The sequence below is a fragment of the Chiloscyllium plagiosum genome, unplaced genomic scaffold (assembly GCF_037043375.1).
Source record: "Chiloscyllium plagiosum isolate Xiang-an unplaced genomic scaffold, Cpla_swu_hap1 HiC_scaffold_1, whole genome shotgun sequence".
Classification (NCBI taxonomy): Eukaryota; Metazoa; Chordata; class Chondrichthyes; order Orectolobiformes; family Hemiscylliidae; genus Chiloscyllium; species Chiloscyllium plagiosum.
This window is the reverse complement of record NW_028270139.1, coordinates 163,055,903-163,078,910: the sequence shown is the minus strand read 5'-3', so window position 1 is coordinate 163,078,910 and position 23,008 is coordinate 163,055,903. Positions and strand designations below refer to the sequence as shown.

At 52.6% G+C, this 23,008-nt stretch overlaps 1 protein-coding gene across 1 annotated transcript; it reads left to right on the top strand.

Annotated features, from left to right (window-relative positions):
- The first annotated feature begins 245 nt into the window (after positions 1 to 245).
- On the top strand, positions 246 to 6,354 carry LOC148152253 (uncharacterized). Its single transcript, XM_087983519.1, is given in 3 exon segments — positions 246 to 327; positions 5,733 to 6,026; positions 6,029 to 6,354. Coding segments are annotated over 3 exon segments (702 nt in total).
- The last annotated feature ends 16,654 nt before the right edge of the window (positions 6,355 to 23,008 follow it).

The following is a 23,008-nucleotide window of genomic DNA, read 5'->3' as shown; positions in this document are numbered from 1 at the left end:
ACTACGGGCAATTTAGCATGGCCAATTCACCGAACCTGCACATTTCTATTTTGGACTGTGGGAGGAAACCGGAGCACCCGGAGGAAACCCACGCAGACTCAGGGCGAATGTGCAAACTCCACACAGTCAGTCGCCTGAGGCGGGAATTGAACCCGGGTCTCTGGCGCTGTGAAGCAGCAGTGCTAACCACTGTGCCACCGGGTTTCTTTTCCTTTGTGTGGGATCTTGCTGTACATATTTGCAACATGGCAGCCAGAGACTGCACTTCATTGAAGGTCTCCATTCCCTGTGAGAAGGACTTTGGGGATGTCCAGCGGTCAGACACGAGTACAGAGTTAGGTGGTCAATCCGAGGGAGCTCATGAAATTACCAGAGTCATCGAGTCATACAGCATAAAAACAGTCCCTTCAGACAAAACTAACCGAGTCTCCCAAACCAAACCAGGTCTACCTGCCCATGCCCTTTCCATCCCTCCAAACACCCCCACTTCCCCCATTCCAAATGTGCCCCAAATGTTGCAACTGTACCCACATCCACCAACTCCCTTGGCAGCTTAACCTACTCAAGAACCATGCTGTGCACAAAATAGTTGCTCCCCTTCCCCCCGCCCCCCCAGGTTCCCCCCAAAATCCTTTCCTCCATATCCCAAATATATGCCCCCTCCCCCAGTTTTGAGCTGCCCCAATGCCAGGAGCTACCATTTGATTATTGTGGACTGTCAGGAAAGAAACCAAACTGGGTCACTAATGTCCTTTAGGGAAGGAAACCGCCAAGGCCCAGCCTCCATGTGACTCCAGACCCGCAGCAACGTGGTTGACTCTCAACTGCCCTCTGAAATGGCCGAGCATGACATTCAGTTCAAAGGCAATGGGGGACAGGCAATAAATGCTGGCCAGCGAGCAACGCCCACATCCCATGCGTGAAGAAGACAAAAGTAAAATAGTCCCCAGCAAACCTTTTCTGAACCCTGTCCAATCGAACCACATCCCTCCCACAGCAGGGCACCCAGAACAATATACACGACTCCAGGAGAGGACTCGCCAATGCCCTGCACTATCTCACCACGATGCCCCAATTCCCACACTCAATGGTCAATTGAGTTTAGTGGGGAACAGGACTGGGTCGGTGATAGGCTGTCATTGCAAATTCTGCTAAGGAAGTAAGGTAAGGGGACGGAAGCATCAAAGAAATTTAGAAGCAACATACTCTCCCTCATTGGGTGCACGTGTAACTCAATGGCCACCCATCAATAGGAAGGATGTTATTAAATTGAAGAGAAGAGATTTACCAGGATGTTGCCAGGACAGAATGGTTTGGGTTGTAAGGAGAGGCTGGATAGGCTGGGAATTTTTGTCCCTGGAGCGTTGGAAATTGAGCGGTGAACTTATCGAGGTTTATAAAACCTTGAGGGGCATGGATAAGGTGAATCACAAAGCCTGTTCCCCAGGGTAAGGGAATTCGAAACTAGAGGGCATAAGTTTAAGGTGAAAGGGGAAAGATTTATAAGGGACTTAAGGGGCAACATTTTCACACAGAGGGTTTTGTCTGTGTGTGTGTGTGTAACAAACTGCCAGAGGAAGTTGCAGATGCAGGTACAGTTACAATGTTTAAAAGACATTCAGACAGGGTCAGGGATGGGAAAGGTTTAAAGGGATATGGGCCAAATGCTGGCAAATGGGCTTAGTTTAGTTTGGGAAGCCTGATCTGTACAGGCGAGTCAGACCGAAGGGTCTGTTTCCGTGCTGGATGACTCGCTGATTGTGTCGCAGTTTGTAGACAGCCAATGTGAGCAAACTGACGGACTTGTCAATATTTAACCGCAGCATGCTGCACTCGGCATATTTTTGCTGTCAGAGAGGTGAGGATCCATCATTTGTGAAGTGGGGGTCTCCCTAAAAACTTCGAAAAAGATTCTCAGAAGAGCTTCATGTAAGCAATTTGATGGGCTGGGAAAGGTTGGTTGAAACATGCACAGAAAGAGGTTTTTATTGCATCACTAATGAGCTCTGTAACAGATTTGTGGTCTTCTCTGTATCACACTTGTCCTGCTAACCACAACCCAGATTTTAAAATGACTACTGCTGCTGTTAATGCTGCACTCTGCCGTCCAGCCCACACTGTAATTAAAGGCTTCCTTCTGACACTGTGGCTCCGCAGCGGGATCCAAGAGAGATGCAATAAACCTCTTCTCTTGTTTACAGTCACAGCAAGGCTCAATGCTTGCCCTGCTGCTTGGAAATACATTTTGAGCACTTTTATTTTAAATGGGAAGGTCGGAACGTGGTCTTAATGTCACTGGCCCAGCATCCCAGCTTAATGCTTTGGGAGTTGGGTTCACAGTAGATGATTAAATCTGAATTCAATAAAAATCTGGAATTAAGAAAAGATAAACAAGCTGCTGGTGACCATAAAACCACCTTCTAAGTGCCCCTCTGCTTCACGAGTGCCCTCTGAGGGAGGCAGTTATACCTGGCCTGTCCTGTATGTAGCCCCAGACCTGTGAAAGAATGATAGGTTCTCAACTGCACTTTCAAATGGCCAAGTACGTCACTCAGCGCAAGGTACAATAAATGCTGGCCCAGCCCGTGGTGCCTGCGTCCCGTGAAAGAATTCATCTTTCAAACAAAAAGGCAGTTTCGAGGCTAGGGATTCTGCAATGAATTACTCACTTTCCCAAAATCAAGTCAGGAGGGTGATGGAGTACTCCCCACTTGCCTGGATGGGGGCAGCCCCAACAACACTCAAGAAGCTTGACACCATCCAGGACAAAGCAGCCCACTCGATTGGCTGCATCCACAAACATCCACTCCCTCCACCACCGACGCTCAGTAACAGCAGTGTGTACTATCTACAAGATGCACTGCAGGAATTCACCAAAGATCCTCAGGCAGCACCTTCCAAACCCACAACCACTTCCATCTCGGACAAGGGCAGCAGGTACATGGGAACACCACCCTCCACAAGTTCCCCTCCCAGCCACTCACCACCCTGACTTGGAAATATATCACCGTTCCTTCAGTGTCACTGGGTCAAAATCCTTCCTCAGGGCATTGTGGGTCAACCCACATCACATGGACTGCAGCGGTTCATGAAGGCAGCTCACCCCCACCTTCTCGAGTACCATTAACTCTAGCCTTACCAATATTGCGCACATCCTAATAATGAATAAATTGAAAGAGGGGCAAAGGAAAGGCAGGTTTTTAGAGGGATAGGCATGTAAAGGAATAGAAGTTTGGCAAGGTAGTGTGCAGAGGGGTATTGGTCTAAAGCAGACAAGCAGTTCATTGGAGTTGGAGATGTAAGTTGTCTTTAGGGTAGAACCCATTAGTTATTGTGATCTGATGTGCACATCATTCACGTAATTGTATGCAAAGGGTTCCCAAGGCAACCTGAGGGACACACATCCACTCCATGTGCTGCTACTGAATGTTGGACCATTACTGAGTTAATTCTCCTTCTCTCTCTCTCTCTCTCTCTCTCTCTCTCCCGTTAAATAAAAACTGCCTTCGCTCCTTGGCAAATGCTTCCTCCTGTGGGGAGGCAGGGGTGGTGAGAGAGAAACACTTTCAAACCTGTCGCCTAACAATACACAGGGATTCAGTCGCACTCCTCGGAGGGCAATCTGTGCTCTGAGGCAACCGTGTGTGAAAAACCTCTCTGTGTTTCTCACAACTCCTTGACAATTAATTAACACAGCAGAACTGATTAAGTGCAGATGACGAGAAGCAGCTTATACTATTTATTATGGAGACTTAATGACATTTGTTGGAACCTGGCATTCCTAACCAACAGCTTGCCTGCACAAGAAGGCACTTATTTGACATTCCTTGTTACCTCCTCTCTGCTCTCCTCACGGGATAATAAAGACCCAGTGGTAACATGGGTCACTGCAGTCACTGATCTGGGTCACTACTTTCAGGAGACCAGGGTCCAGCTTTGCATTTGAGTTAAATTGGTTCTGTACCCTACACAAAACCTTCAAGCTTCTGTTCGTACATCCAGACTCAGCTGCCTGCTATATATTTCCATATTTTTTTCATTTTATTCGAGCAAGGGATGTGGGTGCTGTTGGAAAGGCTGATCTTTCTTGTCCATCCCTAACTGCTGTTCAGCTCAGGGTTTCGGCAGGGCCAGTTCAGCTAAGAGTGGGTCTGGAGTCACATGCTGGCCAGACCAAGTAAGGACGGCAGATTTCCCTCCCTAAAGGTCAAATGGGTTCTTCGGACAATCCAGGTGGCTCAGTGGTTAGCCCTGCTGCCTCACAACACCACCAACGCAGGCTCGAAGGGCCGAATGGCCTCCTCCTGCTCCTATCTCCTATATTTCTCGGGCGACCGCTTGTGTGGAGTTTGCAAGTTCTCCCTCTGCTTGCGTGGGTTTCCTCCAGGTGCTCCGGTTTACCTCCCACAGTTTGGAGATGTGCAGGTTAGATTGATTGGCCATGCTAAATTGCCCATAGTGTCCAGAGATGTGTAGGCTAGATGTATTAGCCGTGGGAAATGCAGGGTTACAGGGATGGGGTGGGTCTGGGTGGGTTGCTCTTCAGCAGGTTTGTGTGAACTTGATGGACTTGTCAGGACTTCCACACCGTAGGGATTATATGACAGTAGTTCCTTTTAGTCTAGGTTTTAATTCCAGAATTTCTGTTTTCTCATTTCAAATTTTAATCATGGGTGATCTGAAGCCATCTCCCAGAATATTAGCCAGAGGCTTCTGCATTTACTACTCAGGGCATCACCACCATGTCACCATTGCCTAGCTGGTCACTCACACCCACGGATACAGGGTTCTGTGCTAGAAATGCATTTTACTCACAGTGTTATGAAATTGTAAACTCCAGGATTGTAACTCTCCCAGCAGTTTGTTTACTTTTCCCGGAGTCTACCCCCAGGCATCACCAGTGGAGCATTGTGAGCATGGATGGTACACAGACTGACCGAACCAAAAACATAAACCCAACACTCTCTCTATCCCAACATACTGTTCCCCTGAACACAACGTTGGCTGTATCTACAGTGAATCCCTGCTAAACAAATCCCTGATTTAAAACCCTGCATGATTCCCTCTTGCTCCTTATCTCTACATTCTCTTCCCATCCCCACCCTCTGTCCCCGCTCAGAGATTTAAATCATCACATCACTCTTCAAAAGCACTCAGTTGGCTGTAAACTGCACTGAAACATCCTGTACTCATGCAAAGAGTGGAGGAAACACACAAAAAAAAACAATTCACAGGCATCACTGGCTAGGCAAGCACTTATCCCAGGTAAGGATGGCAGTTTCCTTCCCTAAAGAGCATGACTGGACCAGATGGGTTTTTCTGAGAATGGTTCAATATTTATCATTAGACTCACATTTCCAGATTATCATTGAATTTCCCCACCAGCTGCCATGGCAGGATTCAAATCCAGGACCGCAGAGCATTAGTTGAGTCATTAACACTAACAGCCCAGTGATAACACCACTCGGCCATCACCTGCCCTTGTGACAGACTCCTGCTCATCATCTACTACAGCTCCACCTTCAACACCCATTAACCCCTCCAGAGTGATCTTTAAAACTCTGAGACCGAGGCCTTGGCTCTGCCCTCTGTGGATCCTCAGCTTCCCGACCCAGAGACTGCAATCAGTGAGCTCAGGGAACTACATCCACTCCACAGTAACCCTCAACACTGCAGCCCCTCACTGTACTCCCTGTACACCCACAACTGTGTAGCCAATTCCTAACAAACAGCATCTACAGGTTCGCTGACAACAAACACCGTGATAGGACGGATATTGAACAATGACAAGTCAGAATACAGAATGGAGATAGAGGGCTTGGTGTGGTGGTGCAATGAGAACAACCTTTCCCTCAACGTCGGCAAAACTAAAGAACTGATCATTGGGTTCAGGAAGCAAGGAGGAGAACACACCCCCATCTACATCAACGGAGCTGAGGGTGAGAGGGTGGAGAGTGTCAAGTTCCTCGGAGTGACAATAACCGACAGCCTGTCCTGGCCTTCCCAGGTAGATGTGATGGTGAAGAGGCACAACAACACCTCTTCTTCCTCAGGCACCTCAGGAAATTCAGCACGCCCATAAGGGCCCTCACCGACTTCTACAGATACACCATTGAGACCATACTGTCCGGGTGTATATCGGCCTGGTACGGTAACTGCTCTGTCCAGGACCATAGGAAACTACAGAAGGTGGTGTGCACAGCCCAGACCATCACGGAAGCCAACCTTCCCTCCATGGGCTCCATTTACATGGCTCACTGCCGCGGAAACTCTGCCACCATCATCAAAGACCCCTCCCACCCCGTAATGATCTCCTACAACCGCTTCCATCAGGCAGGAGGTACAGAAACCTGAATACACACACACACACACACACACACACGCACCAGCAGGTTTAGGAACAGCTTCTTCCCTGCCGTTATTAGACTGATGAATGGAGTCTCTAGCCTCCAGTAATGCTGATCTCTCTTGTACACCCTGTGCAATGCAACCTGTATGCCTCTGTCTAAATCTTTTGATCTCTACATCTAGATACAATGATCTGCCAATACTGGTCGTAAATAAAGATTTTGACTATACTTCAGGACACATGACAAAAAAATCAATAAAATAGAGCCTTCCTGCCTAATACCACTTTCCAGATCTTGGTTTACAGTTTGGGAAGCTAGAGCACATTGTGCGTAGTCCTCACCTTCTCCCACTTTGTGAGTCTCCAAGCGATGAGGGTATCTGCTGCTTTCACCCGTTCAGGCAATGAGTTCCTGATTCCCCCCCCTCTCACCTTACATTCTGGGAGAAAATATTACTCAACTGTCCGTAATCTTTGCTCTAAAGCATTAAATCTGGTCTTGAGCACTGTTCTCGGAGCAATGGGGTGGAATGAGATTCATACACATCTGTCACTAATAAGGAAGAAGGCTGTAGTCTGGAATGATGATGTGCGCGGAGAGGTCTGACACACTACACTAGAGAATTGCATTTGATAGCACAGTACGTGCCAATGTAATTAAGGAGATGTTGCAGGTTATAAAGAGTTGAAGACCATTACTTAGAGATAACAAGAAAGCAGTCTCAGAGCCTGTGCAGACATTCAGAGCCTGAGATAATACAGATAATAAATGGTGTTTCAATCAGCAGGTAAATGTATTGGTTTCAGATGAACTGAATTGAATTGAATTAGGTTTATTGTCACATATACTCACATGAATACAGTGAAACATTTATAAGTCACCACTTATAGCACCATCTTAGGTACCTAGGCATGGTTTCTTCAGTACACATTTATAGGGACAAAAAATACAGAAATAAAATGTCCAGATCAACAGTTCTTCTAACCCAGTCCACGCTAGCATCTAGACTTCAGTCTGCACTGGGCTTCAACTCAAAAACACACCGGGCTGCAAGATAATACAAATGGGTCCTCCCCACCCACTCTGACCAACACCCTCATAATTTCAATTCAATCTTCCCTCAGCCATTCAAGGAAATCTGCCGTCCTTACCTGGTCTGACCGACATGTGACTCCGGACCCACAGCGATGTTATTGACTTTCAACTGCCCTCTGAAAGGGCAGCTACGGATGGGTGATTAATGCTGGCCAGCCAGCAACACCCATATCCCAAGAGTGAATACACCAAAAGCCCCCTCTGTCGTAAAGGAATCCAACCTTTCCTCACTGCGAACATTTCCCATTGCCGGCAACTCCCTTGTAAATTCCATTTCCACTCTCTCACCAGTTGTCCACAAAAATATCTTCATTTCAGATCCCAGCTCTCCTCCAGTTCCACGCTTTATCGTAACCTACTGTGTGCAATTCTGGTCTCCCTCCTACACGAAGGGTGTTATGAAACTTAAAAGGGTTCAGAAAAGATTTATCAGGATGTTGCCAGGATTGGAGGATTTGAGCTGTAGGGAGAGGCTGAACAGGCTGGAGCTGTTTTCCCTGGAGTGTCGGAGGCTGAGGGGTGACCTTATAGAGGTTTATAAGATCAGTAGGACATGGATAGGGTAAATAGACAATGTCTTTTCCCTAGAGGGCATAGGTTTAGGGTGAGAGGGGAAAGAGTTAAAAGGGAACCAAGGGGCAACTTTTTCATGCAGAGGGTGGTACGTGTGTGGAATGAGCTGCCAGAGGATGTGGTGGAGGCTGGTGCAATTGCAACATTTAAGAGGCATTTGGATAGGTATATGAATAGGAAGGGTTTGGAGGGATATGGACCAGGGGTAGGCAAATGGGACTAGATTTATTTAGGATATCTGGTCAGCATGGACAAGTGGATGAAAGGGTCTGATTCTGTGCTGTCCATCTCTATGACTCGAGAGTGTGGTGCTGGAAAAGCACAGCCGGTCAAGCCGCATCCAAGGAGCAGAAAAATCGACGCTCCGGGTGTGAGCCCTTCATCAGGAATGAGCCCTTCTGTCTGAAATGTCGATCCTCCTGCTCCTTGGATGCTGCCTGACCTGCTGTGCTTTTCCAGCAACACTGACATTTTCGACTCTGACTCTCCAGCATCTGCAGTCCTCCCTTTCTGCTGTGACTCTATGGCTGGATGACTCAGTTTCCTTCACCTCTTCATTGGTAGCTATACCTTCAGTTGCCAGGACCCTGGTCTCCAGAATTTGGTCAGATAAATGAGGAAAGTCAATAAGGAAAATAAGGAGCAAAATTCCAAAGGGAATTCAGGAAGTAAATGACCTGACAGGAATATATGCACAAGTCACTGAATAGGGCCGGGCAGGGTGAAAAAGTAAGTAATAAAGTTCACAGGACCATACGATTTATAAATAGAGTCATGGAATACAAAAGTAAGGAGATTGGAATGAAAAGGATTAAACATTGTTTCAATCACAATGGAGTAACTCAGGGCACCATGTTGGGACAGATGTGATGACCTTCAAGCAGTCATGTGATCATTCAAAATAAGAACAGCAGAAGGCCATTCTGCCCCTCTCCATCATTCAATAAGATCTCAGCTGACCTGAATGCGGTCTTAACTCCTTCAGGCCTATCATGGTTAATGGCATTGGGTGAAGGTGGTGGCATAGTGGTCTTATCACCATTTTAAACTATCAAGCGACCACTCTGGATGTGGGTTCAAATCCCACCTTGGGAGTGGGTAATGTTTTAATTTAATAAAAATATGGAATTAAAGTAGAATGCTAGCTTTTGTTGATTGTTGGGTCATGTAGAACATGGAACAGTACGGCAGAAATATGAGCACCACCGTAGTCAGGGGCGGTAGTGTGGGGGTAAAGAAAAAAGAGAAAACAAAACAGGAGGGTTAGCGTCTCTTCAGTTTGGGGCACTGACTCTGCGCTGGCTGGTGCTACAGTCACTCTGAGGGAGAGAAGAGGAGCTTCGTTGCCTCTTTCCCCCTTTTGTCTAGGGAAGGTAGTTGTTTCTGTTTTGTTTTATCGCACAGGAACAGGCCCTTCGGCCCATGATGTTGTACCGCACATGATGCCAAATGAAACTAATCCCCTTCTCCCTGCCTCATTCCTTGCATATACATCAAACTTACCTAAAAGTCCCTTTAATGTGTTCCCAACTCCTACTTTTACACTCTCTGTGTAAAAAACGTGCCCCTCACATCTCCTTTATATTTTCCCCCACTCACCTTAAATGTTTGCCCCCCCCCCCCATTTCAACTCTGAAGAAAAAGATTCTGATTGCCAATCCTATCAATGCATCTCATAATTTTCTCGACTTGTTGTTGTGTTTTATCTCCGATGATCACAAAGCCAGTCAACTTTCACCTTCATTTTAGCCTCTTGATTGGCTGCTCACTGTCAGATGTTTTCATTATCTCCGGAGAGGGAGTGTACAATGATTTACAAGACTGGTTCCACGGCTAGATTGGGGTTCAGGTAGCTCAGTTTGTCGTACAGCCAGGAAGGGCCACCTCCCACACCAGCTGAGGTCACTCTGCAGGTCCATCCTTCTCAAACCTACATCTGGCCTGTGAATCAGTGACCCTCGGGTTAACACAGCCCCCAGTTGTCGCTGTCCAATGAGAGCAGTCTGATCAGACCATGACGACTTTACCTATAGATTGGAAACATTGGGGGTCATTATGTTAAGAGAGTGGAAGGTTGAGAAGACACCTGACAGATGCTTGAACAGATTCAAGAACAGCTTCTTCCCTGCTGTTATTAAGCCGCTAATGGGCCTCTCAAACTTTAAATAACATTGATCTAAAGTATGTAAGTTAACTCACTGAGCTGGATGGGTGATGTCATTTCCGGTCTTTCAAGGGAAGGTAGATAGGATCTAAATGGATGTGTTTATTAATGGAGTTCTGGTTAGAATGCCATGCCTCTAAGAATCCCCGTCTTTGTTTCGCCTGTCCTAGGATGTGTGTGTTGTCCCAGTCAATGTGGTCTCCTTCTAATCGATTTAGATCCTATCTACCTTCCCTTGAAAGACCGGAAATGACATCACCCATCTTAAGAAACTAAGACCTATAAACAGAGAGGCAGGACATACACCCAGTACTTCACCGGAAACTCTCACTGATGATGTTACCTAGTCATGGTGACGAAAGGCCTGAAAACAAACCTTCCAGCTCAGCGAGCTAACTAACCCATTTATCATCAACCTGAGCTGCAAATCTTCTCAAAAATTGCTAACGTTGATCTTGATTTTGAGCACCTCCTGTGCAGAGTAACCTGAATGCCTCATGATCTGTACGTCCCGGTTTGCTAAGATCTGCCTGGACTGCTCGCAAAACACAACTCCCCACTGTACTAAGGTACATGTGACAACAATAGATCAAATCAAATCAAAATCACTGAACATATAGGAAGAAAATAAAATGTTTCCCAATTGGAAGGCGGGTTGAGAACCAAAGGGCATTATTGGATTGGTGACGTGATGAAAAATAATTTTGCACAGTGAGCAGTTAAGGTTGTCAAAGTGTGCAAAAGACAGACTCAATCATAGGTTTCGAAAGAAAATCAGATAATTATCTAAATGGAAAATATTTTCAGGCCTAAAGTGAAAGGCAGAGCTTCACCAGTTCTTGGGAGTTTTCTGCAGGGGATATTATGCTAAGGTTAAAGGGGACTCTGCAGATGTACTATGCTTGGATTTCCAGAAAGCATTTGAGCATGTGCCACATCAAAGGTTATTGTAGAGAATAGAAGCTGAGAGTGTAGGGGGTAATATATAAACATGGGCAAAGCTTGGCTGGCTGAAAGGAAAAGGAGACAAGCATAAATGATCTTTGTGATGAATGAAGTCACTCAGAGGCTGTGCTGGGGCCTCAATTTTCCACAGTTTACACCCGTAGATAAGGGGAGTGGGGCTAAATTCACAGACAACAGTACGAGAGGCTGGAGAGAATGTTGTGAAGAAGAAGCTGGAAGTCGCAGATGGAAATAGATAGCTGGAGTGGCTGGGCAAAAATCTGGGCGACAGAGCATTAATATGGGAAAATGTAAGGCTGTTCACTTTGGCAGGAACAATGAAAAAGCAGAATATTATTTAAACAGGGAACGACTGCAGAATTCAGAGGTGCAGAGGGATCTGGGTGTTCCAGTGAAAGAGACCGGAGCATGGTCCTATGCACTTACAGCACATAATTAAGAAAGCTAATGGGATGCTATCCTTTACTATAAGAGGAATTGAACAAAAAAAGATGTTACCCTTCAGATAGACAGAACATTGGTGAGGCTGTAAACGTATTGGTGGAGGTTTGAGAGGCGGCAGTTCCCAGATGAAGACCAGGGGATGAACAAGAAGTCTTATAGGAAAGGTTGGACAGAAAGGGTTTGATACCACAAAAGATTAGAAGACTGAGGGGTCAACTGGTTGAAGTGGTCCCCCGGCCTCAGTGTGGGATTGGAACTCCCAGTCTCAGTGTGGGAAAGGAACTCTGGGTCTCAGTGTGGGACTGGAACTCCGGGCCTCAGTACAGGACTGGAACTCCTGGTCTCAGTGTGGAACTGGAACACGCGGTGTCAGTGTGGGACTGGAACTCCCGGTCAAGTGTGGGACTGGAACTCCCTGACTCAGTGTGGGACTGGAACTCCCGGCCTCAGTGTGGGACTGGAACTTCCGGCCTCAGTGTGGGACTGGAACTCCCGGTCTCAGTGTGGGACTGGAACTCCCGGTCTCAGTGTGGGACTGGAATTCCCGGCCACAGTGTGGGACTGGAACTCCCGGTCACAGCTTTTGGACTGGAACTCCCGGTCTCAGTGTGGGACTGGAACTCACCGTCTCAGTGTGGGACTGGAACTCCCGGCCTCAGTGTGGCACTGGAATTCCCCCCCTCAGTGTGGGACTGAAACTCACGGCCTCAGTGTGGGACTGGAACTCCCGGTCTCAGTGTGGGACTGGAGCTCCTGGTCTCAGTGTGGGACTGGAACTCTAGGTCTCAGTGTGGGACTGGAACTCCAGGTGTCAGTATGGGACTGGAACTCTAGGTCTCAGTGTGGGACTGGAACTCCCGGTCTCAGAGTGGGACTGGAACTCCAGGTCTCAGTGTGGGACTGGAACTCCCGGTCTTAGTGTGGGACTGGAACTCAAGGTCTCTCGGTGTGGGACTGGAACTCCCGGTCTCAGTGTGGGACTGGAATTCCGGGTCACAGAGTTTGGAATGGAACTCCCGGTCTCAGTGTGGGACTGGAACTCCCGGCCTCAGTGTGGGATTGGAACTCCCGGTCTCACAGTGTGGGACTGGAACTCAAGGTCTCTCGGTGTGGGATGGTACTCCCGGTCTCAATGTGGGACTGGAACTCCCATCCTCAGTGTGGGACAGGAACACCCGGTCACAGTGTGGGACTAGAACTCCCGGTCTCTCAGTGTGGGACTGGAACACCCAGCCTCATTGTGGGACTGGAACTCCCATCCTCAGTGTGGGACTGGAACTCCTGGTCACAGTGTGGGACTGGAACTCCCATCCTCAGTGTGGGACTGGAACTCCCGGCCTCATTGTGGGACTGGAACTCCCATCCTCAGTGTGGGACTGGAACTCCCGGTCACAGTGTGGGACTGGAACTCCCATCCTCAGTGTGGGACTGGAACTCCCGGTCTCTCAGTGTGGGATTGGAACTCCCGGTTTCATTGTGGGACTGGAATTCCCAGTCTCAGAGTGGGACTGGAACTCCCGGTCTCAGGGTGGGACTGGAACTCCCAGTCTCAGTGTTGGACTGGAATACCCTGTCTCAGTGTGGGACTGGAACTCCCAGTCAAGTGTGGGACTGGAACTCCCGGCCTCAGTGTGGGACTGGAACTCCCGGTCTCAGTGTGGGACTGGAACTCCCGGTCTCAGTGTGGGACTGGAATTCCCGGCCACAGTGTGGGACTGGAACTCCCGGTCACAGCTTTTGGACTGGAACTCCCGGTCTCAGTGTGCGACTGGAACTCACCGTCTCAGTGTGGGACTGGAACTCCCGGCCTCAGTGTGGCACTGGAATTCCCGGTCTCAGTGTGGGACTGAAACTCCCGGTCTCAGTGTCGTACTGGAACTCCCGGTCTCAGTGTGGGACTGGAACTCCCGGTCTCAGTGTGGGACTGGAACTCCCGGCCTCAGAGTGGGACTGGAACTCTTGGTCTCAGTGTGGGACTGGAATTCCCGGCATTAGTGTGCGACTGGAACTCCCGGTCACAGCGTTTGGACTGGAACTCCGGGTCTCAGTGTGGCACTGGAACTCCCGGTCTCAGTGTGGGACTTTAACATCCGGAGTCAGTGTTGGACTGGAACTCCTGGTCTCAGTGTGGGACTGGAACTCCCGGTCTCAGTGTGTGACTGGAACTCCCGGCCTCAATGTGGGACTGGAACTCCCGGTCTCAGTGTGGGACTGGAACTCCCGGTCCCAGTGTGGGACTGAAACTCGCGGTCTCAGTGTGGGACTGGAACTCCCGGTCTCAGTGTGGGACTGGAACTCCCAGTCTCTGTGTTGGACTGGAATTCCCTGTCTCAGTGTGGGACTGGAACTCCCGGTCCCAGTGTGGGAATGGAACTCCCAGTCTCTGTGTGGGACTGGAATTCCCGGTCACAGCGTTTGGACTGGAACTCCTGGTCTCAGTGTGGCACTGGAACTCCTGGTCTCAGTGTGGGACTTTAACATCCCGAGTCAGTGTTGGACTGGAACTCCTGGTCTGAGTGTGGCACTGGAACTCACGGTCTCAGTGTGGGACTTTAACATCCGGAGTCAGTGTTGGACTGGAACTCCTGGTCTCAGTGTGGGACTGGAAATCCCATATTCAGTGTGGGACTGGACCTCCAGGTCTCAGTGTGGGACTGGAACTCCCGGTCTCAGTATGGGACTGGACCTCCCGGTCTCAGTGTGGGACTGGACCTCCCGGTCTCAGTGTGGGACTGGAACCTCCGGTCTCAGTGTGGGACTGGAAGTCCCGGCCTCAGTGTGGGACTGGAACTCCCGGCCTCAGTCTGGGATGGAACTCCCATCCTCAGTGTGGGACTGCTACTCCCGGTCACAGTGTGTGACTGGAATTCCCGTTCACAGCGTTTGGACTGGAATTCCCGGTCTCTGTGTGGGACTGGAACTCCCGGCATCAGTGTGGGACTGGAACTCACGGCCTCAGTGTGGGACTGAAACTCCCGGGCTCAGTGTGGGACTGGAACTCACCGTCTCATTTGGGACTGGAACTCCTGCTCTCAGTGTGGGACTGGAACTCCCGGCCTCAGTGTGGGACTGGAACTCCCGGTCTCAGTGTGGGACTGGAACTCCCGGTCTCAGTGTGGGACTGGAATTCCCGGCCACAGTGTGGGACTGGAACTCCCGGTCACAGCGTTTGGACTGGAACTCCCGGTCTCAGTGTGGCACTGAAACTCCCGGTCTCAGTGTGGGACTGGAACTCCCGGTCTCTGTGTTGGACTGGAATTCCCTGTCTCAGTGTGGGACTGGATCTCCCGGTCTCAGTGTGGGAATGGAACTCCCGGTCTCAGTGTGGGACTGAAACTCCCGGTCTCAGTGTGGGACTGGAACTCCCGGCCTCAGTGTGGGACTGAAACTCCCGATCTCAGTGTGGGACTGGAACTCACCGTCTCAGTCTGGGACTGGAACTCCCGGCCTCAGTGTGGGACTGGAACTCCCGGTCTCAGTGTGGGACTGGAACTCACCGTCTCAGTGTGGGACTGGAACTCCCGGCCTCAGTGTGGCACTGGAATTCCCGGCCTCAGTGTGGGACTGAAACTCCCGGTCTCAGTGTCGTACTGGAACTCCCGGTCTCTGTGTGGGACTGGAACTCCCGGTCTCAGTGTGGGACTGAACTCCCGGCCTCAGAGTGCGACTGGAACTCCCGGTCACAGCGTTTGGACTGGAACTCCCGGTCTCAGTGTGGCACTGGAACTCCCGGTCTCAGTGTGGGACTTTAACATCCCGAGTCAGTGTTGGACTGGAACTCCTGGTCTCAGTGTGGCACTGGAACTCACGGTCTCAGTGTGGGACTTTAACATCCGGAGTCAGTGTTGGACTGGATCTCCTGGTCTCAGTGTGGGACTGGAACACCCGGTCTCAGTGTGTGACTGGAACTCCCGGCCTCAGTGTGGGACTGGAACTCCCGGTCTCAGTGTGGGACTGGAACTCCCGGTCTCAGTGTGGGACTGGAACTCCCTGTCACAGCGTTTGGACTGGAACTCCCGGTCTCAGTGTGGGACTGGAAATCCCATATTCAGTGTGGGACTGGAACTCCCGGCCTCAGTGAGGGACTGGAACTCCCGGCCTCAGTGTGGAACTGGAACTCCCGGTCTCAGTGTGGGACTGGAACTCCCGGTCTCAATGTGGGACTGGAACCCCCGGCCTCAGTGTGGGTCTGGTTCTCCCATCCTCAGTGTGGGACTGGAACTCTCGGTCTCAGTGTGGGAGTGGAACTCCCTGTCACAGTGTGGGACTGGAACTCCCGGTCACAGCTTTTGGACTGGAACTCCCGGTCTCAGTGTGGGACTGGAACTCACCGTCTCAGTGTGGGACTTTAACATCCGGAGTCAGTGTTGGACTGGAACTCACCGTCTCATTTGGGACTGGAACTCCTGCTCTCAGTGTGGGACTGGAACTCCCGGCCTCAGTGTGGGACTGGAACTCCCGGTCTCAGTGTGGGACTGGAATTCCCGGCCACAGTGTGGGACTGGAACCTCCGGTCACAGCGTTTGGACTGGAACTCCCGGTCTCAGTGTGGCACTGAAACTCCCGTTCTCAGTGTGGGACTGGAACTCCCAGTCTCAGTGTGGGACTGGAACTCCCAGTCTCTGTGTTGGACTGGAATTCCCTGTCTCAGTGTGGGACTGGATCTCCCGGTCTCAGTGTGGGAATGGAACTCCCGGTGTCAGTGTGGGACTGAAACTCCCGGTCTCAGTGTGGGACTGGAACTCCCGGCCTCAGTGTGGGACTGAAACTCCCGATCTCAGTGTGGGACTGGAACTCACCGTCTCAGTGTGGGACTGGAACTCACGGCCTCAGTGTGGGACTGAAACTCGCGGTCTCAGTGTGGGACTGGAACTCACCGTCTCATTTGGCACTGGAACTCCTGCTCTCAGTGTGGGACTGGAACTCCCGGCCTCAGTGTGGGACTGGAACTCCCGGTCTCAGTGTGGGACTGGAACTCCCGGTCTCAGTGTGGGACTGGAATTCCCGGCCACAATGTGGGACTGGAACTCCCGGTCACAGCGTTTGGACTGGAACTCCCGTTCTCAGTGTGGCACTGAAACTCCCGGTCTCAGTGTGGGACTGGAACTCCCGGTCTCAGTGTGGGACTGGAACTCCCAGTCTCTGTGTTGGACTGGAATTCCCTGTCTCAGTGTGGGACTGGATCTCCCGGTCTCAGTGTGGGAATGGAACTCACCGTCTCAGTGTGGGACTGGAACTCCCAGCCTCAGTGTGGGACTGGAACTCCCGGTCTCAGTGTGGGACTGGAACTCCGGCCTCAGTGTGGGACTGGAACTCCCGGTCTCAGTGTGGGACTGGAACTCCCGGTCTCAGTGTGGGACTGGAATTCCCGGCCACAGTGTGGGACTGGAACTCCCGGTCACAGCTTTTGGACTGGAACTCCCGGTCTCAGTGTGGGACTGGAACTCACCGTCTCAGTGTGGGACTGGAACTCCCGGCCTCAGTGTGGCACTGGAATTCCCGGCCTCAGTGTGGGACTGAAACTCCCGGTCTCAGTGTCGTACTGGAACTCCCGGTCTCAGTGTGGGACTGGAACTCCCGGTCTCAGTGTGGGACTGGAACTCCCGGCCTCAGAGTGGGACTGGAACTCCCGGTCTCAGTGTGGGACTGGAATTCCCGGCCTTAGTGTGCGACTGGAACTCCCGGTCACAGCGTTTGGACTGGAACTCCCGGTCTCAGTGTGGCACTGGAACTCCAGGTCTCAGTGTGGGACTTTAACATCCCGAGTCAGTGTTGGACTGGAACTCCTGGTCTCAGTGTGGCACTAGAACTCACGGTCTCAGTGTGGGACTTTCACATCCGGAGTCAGTGTTGGACTGGAACTCCTGGTCTCAGTGTGGGACTGGAACTCCCGGTCTCAGTGTGTGACTGGAACTCCTGGCCTCAGTGTGGAACTGGAACTCCCGGTCTCACTGTGGGACTGGAACTCCCGGTCTCAGTGTTGGACTGGAACTCCTGGTCTCAGTGTGGCACTGGAACTCCCGGTCTCAGTGTGGGACTTTAACATCCGGAGTCAGTGTTGGACTGGAACTCCTGGTCTCAGTGTGGGACTGGAAATCCCATATTCAGTGTGGGACTGGAACTCCCGGTCTCAGTGTGGGACTGGACCTCCAGGTCTCAGTGTGGGACTGGACCTCCCGGTCTCAGTATGGGACTGGACCTCCCGGTCTCAGTGTGGGACTGGACCTCCCGGTCTCAGTGTGGGACTGGAACTTCCGGTCTCAGTGTGGGACTGGAACTCCCGGCCTCAGTGTGGGACTGGAACTCCCGGCCTCAGTCTGGGACTGGAACTCCCATCCTCAGTGTGGGACTGCTACTCCCGGTCACAGTGTGGGACTGGAATTCCCGTTCACAGCGTTTGGACTGGAATTCCCGGTCTCTGTGTGGGACTGGAACTCCCGGCCTCAGTGTGGGACTGGAACTCACGGCCTCAGTGTGGGACTGAAACTCCCGGTCTCGGTGTGGGACTGGAACTCACCGTCTCATTTGGGACTGGAACTCCCGGTCTCAGTGTGGGACTGGAATTCCCGGCCACAGTGTGGGACTGGAACTCCCGGTCTCAGTGTGGGACTGGAACTCCCGGTCTCAGTGTGGGACTGGAACTCCCGGCCTCAGTGTGGGACTGGAACTCCCGGTCTCAGTGTGGGACTGGAACTCCCGGTCTCAGTGTGGGACTGGAATTCCCGGCCACAGTGTGGGATTGGAACTCCCGGTCACAGCGTTTGGTCTGGAACTCCCGGTCTCAGTGTGGCACTGGAACTCCCTGTCACAGCGTTTGGACTGGAATTCCCTGTCTCAGTGTGGGACTGGATCTCCCGGTCTCAGTGTGGGAATGGAACTCCCGGTCTCAGTGTGGGACTGAAACTCCCGGTCTCAGTGTGGGACTGGAACTCCCGGCCTCAGTGTGGGACTGAAACTCCCGATCTCAGTGTGGGACTGGAACTCACCGTCTCAGTGTGGGACTGGAACTCCCGGCCTCAGTGTGGGACTGGAACTCCCGGTCTCAGTGTGGGACTGGAACTCCCGCCTCAGTGTGGGACCTGAACTCCCGGTCTCAGTGTGGGACTGGAACTCCCGGTCTCAGTGTGGGACTGGAATTCCCGGCCACAGTGTGGGACTGGAACTCCCGGTCACAGCTTTTGGACTGGAACTCCCGGTCTCAGTGTGGGACTGGAACTCACCGTCTCAGTGTGGGACTGGAACTCCCGGCCTCAGTGTGGCACTGGAATTCCCGGCCTCAGTGTGGAACTGAAACACCCGGTCTCAGTGTCGTACTGGAACTCCCGGTCTCAGTGTGGGACTGGAACTCCCGGTCTCAGTGTGGGACTGGAACTCCCGGCCTCAGAGTGGGACTGGAACTCCCGGTCTCAGTGTGGGACTGGAATTCCCGGCCTTAGTGTGCGACTGGAACTCCCGGTCACAGCGTTTGGACTGGAACTCCGGGTCTCAGTGTGGCACTGGAACTCCCTGTCACAGCGTTTGGACTGGAACTCCCGGTCTCAGTGTGGGACTGGAACTCCCGGTCTCAGTGTGGGACTGGAACTCCCGGCCTCAGTGTGGGACTGGAACTCCCGGCCTCAGTGTGGGACTGGAACTTCCGGTCTCAATGTGGGACTGGAACTCCCGCTCTCTGTGTAGAACTGGAACTCCCGGTCTCAGTGTAGAACTGGAACTCCCGGGCTCAGTGTGGGACTGAAACTTCCGATCTCAGTGTGGGACTGGAACTCACCGTCTCAGTGTGGGACTGGAACTCCCGGCCTCAGTGTTGGAATGGAACGCCCGGTCTCAGTGTGGGACTGGAACTCCCGGCCTCAGTGTGGGACTGGAACTCCCGGGCTCAGTGTGGGACTGGAACTCCCGGTCTCAGTGTGGGACTGGAACTCCCGGTCACAGCTTTTGGACTGGATCTCCCGGTCTCAGTGTGGCATTGGAATTCCCGGTCTCAGTGTGGGACTGGAACTCTCGGTCGCAGTGTGGGACTGAAACTCCCGGTCTCAGTGTGGGCCTGGGACTCCCGGTCTCAGTGTATGACTGGAACTCCCGGCCTCAGAGTGGGACTGGAACTACCTGTCTCAGTGTGGGACTGGAACTCCCGGCCTCAGTGTGGCACTGGAATTCCCGGCCTCAGTGTGGGACTGAAATTCCCGGTCTCAGTGTCGTACTGGAACTCCCGGTCTCAGTGTGGGACTGGAACTCCCGGTCTCTGTGTGGGACTGGAACTCCCCGCCTCAGAGTGGGACTGGAACTCCCGGTCTCAGTGTGGGACTGGAATTCCCGGCCTTTGTGTGCGACTGGAACTCCCGGTCACAGCGTTTGGACTGGAACTCCCGGTCTCAGTGTGGCACTGGAACTCCCGGTCTCAGTGTGGGACTTTAACATCCCGAGTAAGTGCTGGACTGGAACTCCTGGTCTGAGTGTGGCACTGGAACTCACGGTCTCAGTGTGGGACTTTAACATCCGGAGTCAGTGTTGGACTGGAACTCCTGGTCTCAGTGTGGGACTGGAACTCCCGGTCTCAGTGTGTGACTGGAACTCCCGGTCTCAGTGTGGGACTGCAACTCCCGGTCTCAGTGTGGGACTGGAACTCCTGGTCTCAGTGTGGGACTGGACCTCGCTGTCACAGCGTTTGGACTGGAACTCGTGGTCTCAGTGTGGGACTGGAACTCCCGGTCTCAGTGTAGGACTGGAACTCCCGGTCTCAGTGTGGGACTGGAACTCCCGGCCTCAGTGTGGGACTGGAACTCCCGGCCTCAGTGTGGGACTGGAACTCCCGGCCTCAGTGTGAGACTGGAACTCCCGGTCTCTGTGTGGGACTGGAACTCCCGGTCTCAGTATAGGACTGGAACTCCCGGTCTCAGTTTGGGAATGGAACTCCCGGCCTCAGTGTGGGACGGGAACTCCCGGTCTCAGTGTGGGACAGGAACTCCCGGTCTCAGTATAGGACTAGAACTCCCGGTCTCAGTGTGGGACTGGAACTCACCGTCTCAGTGTGGGACTGGAACTCCCGGCCTCAGTGTGGCACTGGAATTCCCGGCCTCAGTGTGGGACTGAAACACCCGGTCACAGCGTTTGGACTGGAACTCCCGGTCTCAGTGTGGCACTGGAACTCCCTGTCACAGCGTTTGGACTGGAACTCCCGGTCTCAGTGTGGGACTGGAACTCCCGGTCTCAGTGTGGGACTGGTACTCCCGGCCTCAGTGTGGGACTGGAACTCCCGGCCTCAGTGTGGGACTGGAACTCCCGGTCTCAATGTGGGACTGAAATTCCCGCTCTCTGTGTAGAACTGGAACTCCCGGTCTCAGTGTAGAACTGGAACTCCCGGGCTCAGTGTGGGACTGCAACTTCCGATCTCAGTGTGGGACTGGAACTCCCGGCCTCAGTGTGGGAATGGAACGCCCGGTCTCAGTGTGGGACTGGAACTCCCGGCCTCAGTGTGGGACTGGAACTCCCGGTCACAGCTTTTGGACTGGATCTCCCGGTCTCAGTGTGGCATTGGAATTCCCGGTCTCAGTGTGGGACTGGAACTCCATGTCGCAGTGTGGGACTGAAACTCCCGGTCTCAGTGTGGGCCTGGGACTCCCAGTCTCAGTGTATGACTGGAACTCCCGGCCTCAGAGTGGGACTGGAACTACCTGTCTCAGTGTGGGACTGGAACTCCCGGCCTCAGTGTGGCACTGGAATTCCCGGCCTCAGTGTGGGACTGAAATTCCCGGTCTCAGTGTCGTACTGGAACTCCCAGTCTCAGTGTGGGACTGGAACTCCCGGTCTCAGTGAGGGACTGGAACTCCCGGCCTCAGAGTGGGACTGGAACTCCCGGTCTCAGTGTGGAACTGGAATTCCCGGCCTTAGTGTGCGACTGGAACTCCCGGTCACAGCGTTTGGACTGGAACTCCCGGTCTCAGTGTGGCACTGGAACTCCCGGTCTCAGTGTGGGACTTTAACATCCCGAGTCAGTGTTGGACTGGAACTCCTGGTCTGAGTGTGGCACTGGAACTCACGGTCTCAGTGTGGGACTTTAACATCCGGAGTCAGTGTTGGACTGGAACTCCTGGTCTCAGTGTGGGACTGGAACTCCCGGTCTCAGTGTGTGACTGGAACCCCCGGCCTCAGTGTGGGACTGGAACTCCCGGTCTCAGTGTGGGACTGGAACTCCCGGTCTCAGTGTGGGACTGGACCTCCCTGTCACAGCGTTTGGACTGGAACTCCCGGTCTCAGTGTGGGACTGGAACTCCCGGTCTCAGTGTGGGACTGGAACTCCCGGCCTCAGTGTGGGACTGGAACTCCCGGCCTCAGTGTGGGACTGGAACTCCCAGCCTCAGTGTGAGACTGGAACTCCCGGTCTCAGTGTGGGACTGGAACTCCCGGACTCAGTATAGGACTGGAACTCCCGGTCTCAGTTTGGGAATGGAACTCCCGGCCTGAGTGTGGGACTGGAACTCCCGGTCTCAGTGTGGGACAGGAACTCCCGGTCTCAGTATAGGACTGGAACTCCCGGTCTCAGTGTGGGAATGGAACTCCCGGGCTCAGTGTCGGACTGGAACTCCCGGGCTCAGTGTGGGACTGAAACTCCCGGTCTCAGTGTGGGACTGGAACTGCCGGTCTTAGTGTGGGACTGGATCTCCCGGTCACAGCGTTTGGACTGGAACTGCCATCCTCAGTGTGGGACTGGAAGTCCCGGACCCTCAGTGTGGGACTGGAACTCCCGGTCTCAGTGTGGGACTGTAACTCGTGGTCTCAGTGTGGGACTGGAACTCCCGGCCTCAGTGTGGGACTGGAGCTCCCGGTCTGAGTGTGGGACTGGAACTCCCGGCCTCAGTGTGGGACTGGAACTCCCGGTCTCAGTGTGGAACTGGCACTCCCGGCCTCAGTGTGGGACTGGTTCTCCCATCCTCAGTGTCGGACTGGAACTCCCGGCCTCAGTGTGGGACTGGAACTCCCGGTCTGAGTGTGGGACTGGAACTCCCGGCCTCAGTGTGGGACTGGAACTCCCGGTCTCAGTGTGGAACTGGCACTCCCGGCCTCAGTGTGGGACTGGTTCTCCCATCCTCAGTGTGGGACTGCTACTCCCGGTGACAGTGTGGGAATGGAATTCCCGTTCACAGCGTTTGGACTGGAATTCCCGGTCTCTGTGTGGGACTGGAACTCCCGGCCTCAGTGTGGGACTGGAACTCCCATCCTCAGTGTGGAACTGGAACTCCCGGCCTCAGTGTGGGACTGGAACTCCCGGTCTCAGTGTGGGACTGGAACTCCCGGTCTCAGTGTGGGACTGGAACTCCCTGTCACAGCGTTTGGACTGGAACTGCCATCCTCAGTGTGGGACTGGAACTCCCGGACCCTCAGTGTGGGACTGCAACTCCCGGTCTCATTGTGGGACTGG